The sequence below is a fragment of the Orycteropus afer genome, unplaced genomic scaffold (genome assembly GCF_000298275.1).
Source record: "Orycteropus afer afer isolate SDZICR_OR568_19922 unplaced genomic scaffold, OryAfe1.0 scaffold00079, whole genome shotgun sequence".
In the NCBI taxonomy this organism is placed as follows: Eukaryota; Metazoa; Chordata; class Mammalia; order Tubulidentata; family Orycteropodidae; genus Orycteropus; species Orycteropus afer.
Genome location: NW_006921666.1, coordinates 3,603,013 through 3,616,963, shown reverse-complemented (window position 1 = coordinate 3,616,963; position 13,951 = coordinate 3,603,013). Strand labels below are relative to the sequence as shown.

At 37.5% G+C, this 13,951-nt stretch overlaps 2 protein-coding genes across 2 annotated transcripts in view; one reads left to right on the top strand and one right to left on the bottom strand.

The window, feature by feature from the left end:
* The window catches only part of LOC103197438 (SRA stem-loop interacting RNA binding protein), a 16,500-nt gene extending 14,700 nt beyond the window's left edge, over window positions 1–1,800 (top strand). The window contains exons 3-4 of the mRNA XM_007941328.1: window positions 1,057–1,164; window positions 1,729–1,800. Of these exons, the coding sequence (XP_007939519.1) occupies window positions 1,057–1,164; window positions 1,729–1,800 (180 nt within the window). The remainder of the gene's footprint in view (window positions 1–1,056; window positions 1,165–1,728) is intronic.
* A 509-nt stretch (window positions 1,801–2,309) lies between these two features.
* SNW1 (SNW domain containing 1) overlaps window positions 2,310–13,951 on the bottom strand; it is a 39,728-nt gene continuing 28,086 nt past the window's right edge. The window contains exons 7-14 of the mRNA XM_007941324.2: window positions 13,531–13,600; window positions 12,830–12,895; window positions 10,164–10,280; window positions 9,074–9,215; window positions 6,716–6,812; window positions 4,969–5,086; window positions 2,589–2,752; window positions 2,310–2,508 (exon numbers count right to left, since the gene is read on the bottom strand). Coding sequence (XP_007939515.1) covers window positions 2,310–2,508; window positions 2,589–2,752; window positions 4,969–5,086; window positions 6,716–6,812; window positions 9,074–9,215; window positions 10,164–10,280; window positions 12,830–12,895; window positions 13,531–13,600 — 973 coding nt within the window. The remainder of the gene's footprint in view (window positions 2,509–2,588; window positions 2,753–4,968; window positions 5,087–6,715; window positions 6,813–9,073; window positions 9,216–10,163; window positions 10,281–12,829; window positions 12,896–13,530; window positions 13,601–13,951) is intronic.

Genomic DNA, 13,951 nt, shown 5'->3' with positions numbered 1-13,951 from the left:
CAATCCCATTGTTGTTGTTATGTGCTGTCAAGTCGGACCCGACTCACAGCGACCCCTCCTTGGGTTTCCGAGGCAGTATCACTACGGAAGTAGATTGCCCTATCTTCCTTCTGAGGAGTGGCTGGTGGGTTTGAACCGCCAGCCTTCTGGTTAGCAGTCAAGTGCCTTAGGCACTATGCTACCAGAGCACCCAGCAATCCCATTAGTAGGTATGTATCCTAAAGAAGTGAGAGCCAGGACAAGAACCAATATAGGCACACCCATGTTCATCGCAGCATTATTTACAATAGTAAAAAAGATGGGAACAACCTAGGTGCCCATCAGCAGAGGAATGGATAACCAAACTATGGTACACACACACAATGAAATACTATAGAACACTAAAGAATAATGTAGAATCTGCAAAACACCACATAACACGAATAAGCTTAGAGAACATTGTTCTTGTTGTTATATGCCACTGAGTAGGACCCAACTAATAGTGACCCCTTTGGGTTTCCAAGGTGGTATCCTTACGGAAGTAGATTGTCTAACCTTGCTTCTGAGGAGTGGCTGGTGGATTTGAACCATCAGCCTTCTGGTTAGCAGTCAAGTGCCTTAGGCACTATGCCACCAGAGCTCCTTTTTTTGCCTCTGGAGGGGCTCATTTTAAGCCTACAGGAATGACAAAACTGACCCATCCCATTAGGATCCCATACACCTTATTTCCATGGTTCCACCACCACAGGTTACCATGCACCTTATATACATTACTAACAAGCTATCCAATCTTCTTGATAGACCACAAGTACCTCACATTTACATAGTTCCACCCAGTCATCTAGTGGGTGCCACAAAGACCATGGCTAGAAAAGCCTTACCAAGTAATTCATTGCACCACAAAAAGCAAGAATGTAAAGTTTAATACAGGGACTAAACCTTGGGAAGTAGGAAGGTGATCATACACTAAATTAAGATTACTTACTTTTAAAAATGTTTATAATCTCATTCTGGGAAACAAAAAGCTGATAGTTTGATGCAGAGCTCATGGAAGCTTTCTATATTTTGACTTTTTAGGACAAAGACACTGGCTTTCATAGAGGTATGGGCTGGATTGTGTTTTCTTCAGAAGAAGCGCTTCAAAATGCACTACAACAGGAAAATCATATTATTGATGGAGTAAAGGTAAGTCCTATCATGAGGTTTCTGCATCCTAATTAAATAGGCAGACAGTGTGGAATGACTGACTTTGGAAGATTTATGGTTGAAGCAGTTTAAAAGTGGTGGTGGTATAGTGCTTAGTTCTAAAACGCTTGGGAAGACCCGTTAGTGTTAGTAAGGTATATATAACATGAACAGTGGAAGAACAATCCACTGTGTGACCTTGAAAAGGAGCCCTGGTGGTGCAGTGGGTGAATGCTCAGCTGGTAACTGAAAGGTTAGCAGTTTGAACCTACCAGTCACTCTACTTCTGTAAAGATTAATAGCCTTGGAGACCCTGTGAAACAGTTCTACTCTGTCCTGTAGGTTTGCTGTGAGTCAGAATTGACTTGGGAACAGGTCTGGTTTTGATTTTTAAGTTTTAAATGAAGTTGAGAAACTCTTATGAGGAACAAGGAATATATACTATCCTCTTGAGTTATTGGTGGTGACTTCCTACTGAAAAGGCAATTCTAAAGTGGTAATTTCAGTTCTAATGTTTTTGCAGACATTGCCTTTCTGTAACTATACTTATTTTATTGTTGTCAGCTCCATGTTCAAGCTCAAAGACCAAAAGGTTTGCAAGTGGATCAAACATCTGATGAAGAGAAAGATTTCTGAGACTACTATTCCTTATTAAAGTAAACCTAACTAAAACATTTATTTAAATGTTTTTATTTGAAACAAAGATTTGTGCCAACCAAGAGCTTCCTTTCCCCACTCCAAATTAAAACAGCACAATAGGGCAAACATTCATTAGGTATAACAGTTCCATGTTGTGAACCTCCTCCTCCTCATGGTGGTTGGGGTTACTTTACTTCTAAGCAGTCTTTCTTCTGCAACACTAGCCCCAAACTACTGGTGTAACACAAAGGGAAGTGGTCTTGATTTCTTGTGCTGGACAATATGTTCTATAAATGCTGAAAGGTGAAGCACAAACACAACCCACTCTTAAAAAAAACTAGTTCAAAGTAGAATTTTCCATCCCCTCTTTCTCCTGTAATAAAAAGTAGCATTGGGATATGACACCCAGATTTGGTTTTCATCCCGACCATTTACAAAGTATTCCCCCATATGACTTGTGTCATTAGGGTCCTAGATCATAGTTCATTCATGTTGAAGAAAGGTATTTACTCCTTCCTCCTCTTCTTGCCTTCATGTTCATGTTCCTTGGGGCGACTGCTGTCTGAGGGTCTTTTAGAGCCACCATGCTGTTTGGCTTCTTCCAAAAACTTGTCCAAACCAAAAGGATCTTCTTCAAACTGAACTGGTCCTTCTCGGCCCCTCTGCCGACGGTCTGAACCAGAAAACTCTTTATCGGGGACAAACCTAGGGAAAAAGATAAAGCACTATGAACTACCTTATTTTCATTGATGTAAATACAGAAACTGAGTTGTATGCCTTGGTACCTGTTGGTCTTTATTCTGGCTTCTAGGTCATCACCATACATGTCCTTGTCCAAATTTTTACTGGGCCTATAAATACTCTGGGCCATATCTTTCCCACCTCTCCAGGCTTGATCATAAACATTGTAAATTTCATCTTCTCCACCTGCAAAACCACTGTCCATACCCTGTGGAAAAATAAATAAATGTATGTATGATGATTTATTCAGAGTTGAATCTGATCACATTCATGTAGCCCACCCTTCTCATTTATAGCTCACATTTTTCAATAGCTCAAACTTCAAATTAAAAAGTTCTTCATTAAAAAAAAGACACAAAGTCTATAAACTTGTTCATGTCATCCTTGAGTCTTACCCAAGCCTTAGATTAAATAAGGTAGTCTTAAGTTTGCCTACTTTGCAAAGTTATCTTTAAAACTCTAGGGGTTGCTACTATAAGCAGGTACTTAACAACTGCAATTTATATAGACATGGAGGTAAGAAGATGGAAGAACTATACAACATTTTTCTGATGCCATTCAGAGCAGTAACATGATGCCCCTTAATTGCTCAAGATCATCACTATTACAGTATGGGACAATCAGGCTCAATGAAATCTTAACAAGAAACAAATGTGTTTCATGTATTTGCATATGCCTTTTTTAGAAAAATTTTCATCCCGACTTTTAAATGACTTAAGCCTGTAAGAACTGACTGTCTTGAAAATAATTTACTTATGTGGAACTTTATCTCTAACCCACTTTGTTTAGGTTCCTTCCACTAACTGAGAAGGTCCTGTTGCATAGTGGTTAAGAACAAACTTTGGAATGAAGGCACCACTGATTTAATTCCATCGCTTACTAGCTAAGGGATTAACCACTGTGTGTGTCAATTTCCTCATCTATAAAATGAATGCGATTCATAGGGTTTTTGTAAGAAATAAGATAATAGAAGTGGCGTAGTGCTTAAGGCATTTGACTGCTAACCAGAAGGCTGGAGGTTCAATCCCACCAGCCACTCCTCAGAAGCAAGACTAGGCAATCTACTTCTGTAGCGATACTGTCTTGGAAACCCAAGAAGGGGTCACTATGAGTTGGAACCGACTTGACAGCAGTGAGTTTGGTTTGGGTTTTTTTTTTTTTTTTAAAATAGAGAAAAGACCTAGAACAATGCCCGGTACATAGAAAACACCCAGGAAATTTTTATTACATGCAGTTTGTTTAACTGTACTCTGCTTATTGTGCTTTGCAGACACTGCACCCCCCCACACACACACACAAATTTAAGGTTTATGCCAAACCTGCTTCAAGCAATTCTATCAGCAGCATTTATCCAACAGCATGTGCTTACTTTGTGTCTATGTCACATTTTGGTAATTCTCATAATATCTCTAACTTTTTCATAATGCTATTATATACTTTAGACTACAGTATAGTGTAAACATAACTTATATGTACCATGAAGCTGAAAAAACTGTGACTCGCTTTATTTAAAGCTTTACTGCAGGGGTCTGGAACTGAACCTGCAGTATCTCCAAGGTATGCTTCTATATGAAAAAGCTGGCTTAAATGCTACCTTCCAATCTTCCTAAAACCTCCAAGTCATTAATATTTCCCTCCATATTCTAGCAGTAACTTACACTTTTATACTCTTACCACATTCTGACTTTGTCTTAATATATATGTCAGTTTTCTCCAGTAGACTGGGGGTTCCTTGCAGGCAAAGGCAGCATCTATCTGATCTCACAGTGATTTAGGCACAGTAAGTAAGCAATGTTGGGTGAATTAAAATACAAATGTACTTATTTCAGAGCTAACCTGTCCTAGTTAATGACAACCAGTACTAGAAACCAGATTTCCTGACTATCAGCCAGGTACTTTCATCCAGTTTTACAGTTTAAATTTTTAAAGACTCCAGGTTGATGTTTTTCTTTCATTGGGTGCCCTCAAGTTGATTCTGACACACAGTGACCCTATGTGGCAAAGCAGAATGTGAGGTTTTTCTCCCATAGAGTCACTGGGTGGGTTTGAAACACCAACCTTTTTGTTAGCATAGCATAATAAAAAATTCAAAGATCAACATAAAATAACCCAGGAAGTATTATAGGACACTTGGCTCTATTCTAAAAATAAAACATATAATAATGATTCACATACCAGAACCAAGATTTACACCCTAATTTTCATTTTCTTTTAGTGTCTCAAATCCTAGCCAGCCAATTGTAAGAGGGCAGTTGTTTCATTTTACCTGTTTTTTTATGTTACAATCTGCAACTTCTACTTTTTTCTGTCACCCTGCCAGCATACCTTAGGGTGATCCAAGTCTATAATATGTTAATTTTCCTTTCCCTGAGGACTTGTACTCTTGCCAGTATACAAGATATGCTGTTTCTAAACTTTCCATACCTTGGATTGGTTGAAGAGCCTTTGGTCATACTGAACTTCGTTGGAAGTCCGGGGATTGGGCACACCAAGAGCAATGACTTCACTGATATCTCGATTTTCATTTCTCTGCAGCTTTGACCTGTTTTGAAATACAACATCACTAACAGAAAACTCTATACAGACAAGCTGAATATTTCAATTTAAAGTCAGCCAATCTCAGAAGGAAAGGAAATGAGAATGTCATGTTCACATCTTATGAACACATATTCCCTGATAATACATAATCAGGTTGGCAGCCCTTACAGTGTATCAGATATATGATTATTAGAGGAGGTAGGGTTTACAATTTGGCTTTCCTGTTAGCTCAAAAGAATAGCCAAGACACTCATTCTTGTCATGGGATTCTTTAATACAAGCAATCACAGCACATGCTGCGATAGCAAATTGCTGTGGTCTACATTTGCTATTGTATAAGGGGGACAGAATGCAAATTTGATGCATTATATGGATCCTTTTCAATAAACTAGAATCAGGTCTTTTTACCAAAGTGTAGTAATTTTATTCTCCTAGAATTTTAAGAAAAACGTGCCAATGACTGGATTGGTCAATATGATTTCTGACATTCAGACTCAGTTCCCCTGCTGTTTCTGTGTGAATGCAATCCAGATCACAATGAAGCCACAATAACTGTCATCATTTATGTCACTTAAGTTCAAGTCTTAAAATGATTGCTCTAGACGGTGTGATTTTCATTCACTCGCAAGTTCACAGTTGTTCTATGTTATCAACTCTCAGAGCCATTCGTTTTAAGGTCCTAACTTACCTACAGAGCAACTTTATTTGAAATTTCAAACCAAGGGTGTCATTAACGGTACACTTTCACACTTCATTCCTGTTTCGTTTACAATGTACATTTACCCAAAACTTCATGACTTCACCTATCCAGGGAGATGAAAAATGCCAAGTAAAACAACAAACACCAGCAGCAATCTCTTTTCATGTTTAAGACCGGACTTAGAAAAAAACAGATTGCATCAGCTCATAGGATTATCAGAGCATGGAAAAGTGCTCGTTTGTGAAGAAAATGTTTTATATTTACATTTAATTCCCACTCAGAATTCTACTTCCTTACATTTCTCCTCAACTTTTCAGCAATCTCATGTCCTTAGTCTCTGGGGAACCACACACTTCCATGATCCCTACCTACTTTATTCTATGTTCCCATATGTGTGTTGAGTTTGTTCTATAAAAGTTCATACTCACTAAGAGTGCTTTGTACATTTTCTCCAATCATTTTATGAGACAGCTCTATCTTTCTGAATTTTAAGTAAAAGTGCTCAAAAGAACAGGCTGATTTTCACTTCTTTGAAAACCCACTCTTCTCCCCCAGTACTTCACCGGTAAAAGGATCTCAGTAAGGTATGCTGGCCGATTTCCTGTCCAAAGGAACAGCACGCAATACATTTGTCGCATCATTTGAAGTAGGAAAAGTCAGATCACTCTCCTCCACTACTATTCTTTCACAAACATGATCTGAGTTTCCTTTTCTATATCCCCATCATTATGAATTCCAACTGACTCTACAAGGTGATGGAAGCAAATATAACTTGCAGGGATAGTCAATTCTTCTGCTAAGACAAAGTAGTTAAGTGTAAGAAAATAAATACTAATTCATTAATAATCAAACTCAAGAGGGAAGGGAGACAAGTGCACTGAAAGGTACACTAAGAACACTTCATAATTTGTATTTATGTCAAATGGCACCTACCTCTTATCAGGAGCTGCTCTGGAAAGATTCCGGTCATGCTGTCTCTCCTTCCGCCTGTCGTGACGAATTTCATCCCTTTCACGAGCCTCCCCATCCTCTGTGGAGACAGTTGAAAATTACTTCAGCATTATATTTTGAACAAGAGAATAGTCTTTAACCATAAAAAACTTCATAAACTTTTTTTGTGGTCACATTCAGTCTTTTTAAACCTTATGTGTTTATATCTGTATTTATATCTAATAGCACTAATTGAATTTTTGAATGTGAATTTTAGAATTAAGCATGCAGCTGACGTGTTTACAAGTAAAGCATACTGATGGCTTCAACTTTGAAGTACATAAAAAAAAGTAACACTGATCAATGATAGAGACATGGATTGGCATGGGCTAAATCAAATATAGCAATATTAACTATAAAAATAACTGTAGACTCTAGATGGTGGGGATATGGTCCTCATTATACACTTCTCCCAACTTTACTATATGTTTCAAATTTTCATAATGAAGTATCAGGAAAAAATTATGCATAAATTTACATTTTCAAAAGTTACTACTGAATAAAGGACATTTTGCTTATTGTCCCTGGGGGCTGGCTGCATCTTGATCTCTACTGTGTTTATGTCCATGTTCATTTTCGCTACCCTTTCCTGTCTGAAGGGATACACAGCAGTGTAGTGCTTAAGAGCAGAAACTTTGGAGCTACCCAAATCCTGGTTCAAATCCTGGTTCTATGACAGATTAGGTGTACAGCAGGAAGCTCTCTACCTTGCCTCAAAGTGATTCATTTATGCTTAACTTGCAATGGTTGAACACTAGATGTCTATAACCAATTGCCTGCTTGACACTTCTACCTTAATGTGTACAACTCAACCCCTGATCTTTTTCACACTCAAGTCTGTTCTCCCTGCAATCTTCCCAATAATAGTAAAAGACAACTCAATCCTTCCAGTTGTACAGGCTATATATTCTAGAGCCACCCTCGATTCTTCTTTTTCTCTCATACCTCTACCTAATCTGTAAACAAGTTTAGTCACAGTTCTACCTCCAAAGTGCATCCAGAATTCGACCATGTTTTCATTACCTCTTGCTATCATCTCCCATTTGTATTATTGCAACAGACTTCCAAATAGCTTCCCTATTTCTGCCTATGGCCTTCCATTTTTACAGAGCAGTCAGAGCAAGCCTTTAAAAATACGTCAGATTATGTTACACTATTCAAAACCCTTTGTTTCCCTTGAAGTAAAAGTCAGTTGAAATAAAAGTCAAATCCTTCCAATGGTTAATAGGCTCTATGGTATGGCTGCCACTCCTGCCACCCGCCCTTACCGCTCTGACACCTCATCTCCTACTATTCTCCTGCTTCTTCGCTCCACTCCAGCTACACTGGCCTTTCTGCTCTCGTCAGAACTCACCAGGCATACCCCCAACTCAGTTACTCTGCATTCCCTGAGATAGCCACACAGGTCACTTTTTTAATTCCTTCAACTTCTTATGTTACCATTACCATCTCAGTAAGATCTATTCTGACTGCTCTCTCTTTCTGGCACTTTTATCACCCTCTCTTGCTTTGTTTTTCCCCACTGTGATATACTATCTTCTAGGTTCAAACCCACCAGCCACTCCACAGAAGGAAGATGGGGCAATCTACTACCGTAAAGACTGACTGCCTTGGAAACCCAATGGGGTTAGCTATGAGTCAGAATCAACTAAATGCCAGTGGGAAATAAACTACATTATTAACCTTTTTTTGGTCTGTCTACACGTATTATAACGTTTACTGGTCTTCCACAACCACCACAATGCCCCCTGCTCCTGTCTGGTGGAAAACCTGTGTCTAGAAGAGAACTTTGCCCATAGTAGGTCCTTAGAATGAACATATATATAAATCATCATCTTAGTTTAGGATTTTTTGATGAAACAAAGACCACTGTCACAAATTTTCTCCAATTAGAATTAAGATTTATCTTTCCACTCTAATTGAATTAATACTCATGGTAAAATATTAGCAGATTTAACAATTACAGATATATTGATATACATGACAGAAAAACTCCGGATTATTTTATCATGTAGGGGAGATGAATTATGCAATTACAGATATCATTTTTCTTTCTAAGTTTCAAGAACTTAGTTTTATTATAATCCCCTAATGAAGGCCTACATGCAAGCACATAGTCAGTCTATTTTCTGCTGCTCCAGGTAGAGCAGAGGTGACTTATGTTTCAACTTCTACACTGTTTCTGAAACTCCTTTCATGCACTTACTATTTTTGTATGCAGTGAAAAACAATAAAGATGTTCTAAAATGAGATATATATTGTTTACAGAAGATACTCAATTCAGTAATGAGAACGTCAAACCTTTTTCCACATGTGTTTTAATCCCAGCTCTTCTCTCTCTGGCTTTCTGGGCCATTTCTCGAAGTTTCTCTTCATGTTTCTCCTTTTCTTTCTGAGCCATCTTTCTCTCTACTTGGGCACGCATTTCCACAGCTTCACGAGCCTGGTAGATAAGCAAGAGGTTACAAAGGGCCTTACCATGGGATAAATATTTACAGCTAGCATCTAACTCCCCGAGTAAAGACTGGCTTAAAAAGAGTTGTTACAAAGAGTTCAGGTTTGTTATTGTTGACTAAAACAAAGATCCTTGTCCATGAAAAGATATCCTGCCAAAGACAGTGCAAACAGCTATTTCATTATTGGAAATGTTATAGTGGTTAAAACTAAAATGACCTCAAAAAACCTTAAAAGTCAGTGTTTTACTAATGCTTCTTCAGGAACAATCTGAAAAATAAAATTAAATAATTATTCCAATAAAATAACTGTTAATGTCAATACTATTAATGGTGACTGGTTACGTTTTCAAAATTAAGCAAGTCACCTCAGGATAAAACCTTAGTATTCATTTGCTGGAGATAATTTTTATAAGGGCACTCATTGTGGTAGGGGAGATAGTACTTTTCTATGTTCTAAATACAAGCCATGATTTATGTGAACTTCCAAGATCACATACAAATTAATACCATAATATTTAATACCCCACTGCCAATACTGTTAATGCTATTTTCTGGGGCATTCAACTTATCAGGATGTTTACATGTGTTTCCTTGCTGCTGCCCCTTTAGGGGGACATCTACTTTTAAAGTGGAGGAGTTATGAAATCTAGAGCAGCAGCTAGCAATCTTCAAAATGGGGCGAGTCTAGTGATCCATTATTCTGGCATGTAGGAAGGGAGCTGGATCACCAGTGGTGGGATATGTGTCTGAGTCTACAAAGGTTGAGATTAGGCACAGGTTGCAACTAGCACCTGCCATCCTTAGCACACACACCACAGGTTCGAGTTGCTCTAGGTATACTTGGTACTGCAGCTAAATTAACAGTACCTCAAGTAACCAAGAATGGACTTACAAATTATCAAGAGCATTAAACAATTAAATCATAACAGACCAACCTTCCGATCAGCAATGTAGAGTGCTTCAGCCAGTTTGGCAAAATTCTCATTGATGTGAACAGTCTGTAGTCCTCTCCCATCAGCAGCCAGACGTTTGTCTAATGGAATTGTATAACCCTAGTGTGAAAGCAAACGGAGAACACCAGTCACAAAAAGAGCTATGAAACATTATTTCAACTTAGTTGAAGTCCTGTATCTTTCTTTACAATTATGGCAACATCAAAAATAACTGCTAACACTAAGTACTCTGTATGGAAGACTGTTTTATCTATGGTCTCATTTAACCTTCATAATAACAACTCTAAACAGAGAAAATACTGAAGCTGTCAAAGATGTCATTTTACTTGGACTCACAATCAACACCCATGGAAACTGTAGTCAAGAAATCAAATGACATACTGCATTGGGCAAATCTGCTACAAAAGACCTCTTTAAAGTGTTACAAAGCAAAGATGTCACTTTGAAGACTAAGGTGTGCCAGACCCAAGCTATGGTATTTTCAATCACTTCATATGCATGTGAAAGCTGGACAATGAATAAGGAAGACCAAAGAAGAATTGATGTATTTGCATTATAGTGCTGATGAGAGTACTGAATATACCACGGGCTGCCAGAAGAACAAACATATCTGTCTTGGAAGAAGGACGGTTAGAACACTCCTTAGAAGCAAGAATGGTGACATTTTGTCTCATGTACTTTGGACATGTTATTGGGGGACCAGTCCCTGAACAAGGATATCATACTTCGTAAAGCAGAGGGTCAATAAAAAACACGAAGATCCTTAATGAGATGGATTGACACTGTGGCTGCAACAATGGGTTCAAGCGTAACAGTGATTGTGAGGCTGGTGCAGGACTGAGCAGTGTTTCTCCTGTTATACACAGGGTCACTATCAGTCAGAACCAATTTGACAGCACCTAACTACAAACAGCCTATAGTGCTGGTAACATTATCATTTCTATTTCACAGATGAAGATACTGAGGTACAGAGAGCTCATGCAATGTCCCCAAGGTCATACAACTAGTAAGTGGATAGCTAGGATTTATACTTAAGCAGTATGACTTCAGAAGCGAATCTTCAGAAAAATGTATTCTCATGTTAGTAACTGTAGATTATAAAGAAAGGAAACCACTATTAAACAGCGAAATAGGTGCTCCTCAAATAAATATAATAGTCATACCAAAGTGGTAGAAAATCACCACAATCTCAGTATGTGTAAGTGGCCTAATATGCTGTACTGATTTAATGACTTGGACTATTACAATCAATTAAGTTTTAGTAAATTTAAAAAAAAGATGTTTGCTAGAAAATTGATATTCGGTGTTCCCAAATTTTGCATCCTATTTCATTATTTCAAGACATAAACTTGAATATCTGCATAACAGGATTAGTTTTCTTTTTCCAGGTTTCCGACTAGACTCCCAAATAGACTATTTCATAGACTGAGCTCTGGTGGCGTAGTGCCTAAGGCATCTGACTGCTAACCAGAAGGCGAGTGATTCAAACCCACCAGGCACTCCTCTGAAGGAAGACTGGGTAATCTACTTCCATAGAGATACTGCCTTGGAAACCCAAGGAGTGGTTGCTATGAGTCGAATTGACTCGATGGCAGTTGAGTTTGTTTGTTTTTTTTTTGGTTATTCCGTGGACTTTATTTCTAATACAAGCAAGTGTAACAGAATCAGTTCAAGATATTGCAGTTACATATATATTAATCAGCCCAAATAGGACTACCCAACAATCACTTTGTTTTAGGATAATTACGTAACTTCCTTTATGGAACAATTTATATTTGATCCATGAGTTAAAGAGGGTTTTTTTTTTTTCCCCATCTATCAAAAATAGAATCATGAAATACCATTTGTGGAAAAGAAGAAAGAATGATGACAAAATGTACTCTATATCATTCTACAGATAGAAGATTTAGAGTTTAAGCTTGCAACATTATATACAGAAACAAATAGTTTGAAAATTAAGGCACTGAACATATCCCACCATTTACTTTGTTATTTTATCATATAATCATTTCAGAAATTATTTTCAAATATAAGTATGTGAGCTTTCCAAGGGTATTATCTTTTACTGATATAGTACTTTATTTTACATATTGCTTCTTTATGTGCTCTGATGGTTATAATTCACAAAAATAATCTATATGGTATTCATGTGTCTGGCATACTAATGTGTCTATTACAGGCACGTTATGAACAAGTTATGGGTTATGAACGAGATCTTTCCTATGTGTGTCTTTAAGTCAAATTTGTAAGAAGGTTGGAATAGGTGCATATGGTTCTTATTTAGCCTTACTTTAGTGCAAGAAAGGCTCGAAGCCTTTTCAATGACTTAAAACCTGCACATGCAAGTTAAGATGATTGTGATGAAGAATTTGTCTCTAGTAGATGTTAGGTTCAATCGTTTCAAAGTGAGGGCAAATTTACGTAACATTAAAGACTAGTAGAAGCTGTCCCTAAGTTGGATGTTTATAACCTGGGGACTTACTGTACCTTGGGGAAAAAAAGAAACACATAAATTGGGTATTCCTTTTTAAAAACATTCAGCAGATGCTGAGGTTTCAACCAACAAACCTAGGCTATAGTTCTTTCTTGGGTACTTCCCAGTAGGTCATACTACTACTAAGAGACTGATTTGATAATAACTTAGTTACCTTTGCGTTTTTCCAGTTTGAAATACAAGGAGGAATCTTCCACTCTTGTTGTTCCTTCACAGTCATCTGAAGAGAAGAGTAAAAAAAGAAACACTTTTAGATTCCCAGCCTACTTAAGTAGAACCTTTCTTCAAAGATAGCTCAATATATGCCAGCATATGGACAGACTTATAATAAGGCCAAGATTCCATGTCATGAATTCTAGAAATAACTTTAAACTAATGGAAAAAATGGAAAATAATGCAGAAATTATTTTTGACAGTTATAAATGCTGCCTAGTATTTTTCCATACAATGATGTGACTTCTTTCAGATGAAAACTTGTTGAGTAATAAAACATACCTTAAAAAGTCATTTAGATTATAATCAGCGACCTAATGAACCCCTGCACTCACTTCCCATAAATATGACAACTTCTTTCATGTGTAATAGCAAGGCTTGTTCATTTCATTAAAAGCTGGGGTTAGGTTAATAATAAAACTAATAGCTAACACTTTATGTATTCTCGTAAGTACTCTGGAAACTACACTTTATAGTCTTGATTGGGTCCCTATTTGATCTTGAAAAACAAATTTAAAAACAAAACATTAAGTGGTGAAATGTACCTTATAATAAGCATTCAGATTATATTCTATGGGAGGTTATTTATAAAATTAATAATCATGAGTAGAAAAAAGTATTTTAGACTACAGCAAACATTACCTTTCGGCTAGGAGAATGCATAACAGGGGCAGGAGGAGAAGGTGGTCCCCGAGGAATTTTCTTATTAATCCTGAAGGATATATTGAAGCACAACCGAAGAATGATTGACTTTTTCCCCATTTAGTGTCCCCTCATTTTTTTTTTATTATGTAAAGCTTTAAACAAAAACAGAGATAGTATAATGGACAACTACCTATCATATACTTAGCACTCAGCTTCAACTGTTGTGGTATAGTAAATTACTTTTATGTGGCTTTTCTACCCATAAGTCTTTGTAAACTCCAAGATGGGATTTGCTATGAGCAACTGAGGAGCTCCTGATTGCTGAAGGTGTCCACCTGGAGTATTTCTGTTGGGAGTGGCACAAAACAATGTTCTGGGAGGTGCCCACTCTCTCTCAGGTGCTTAGAGTTCTGATGCT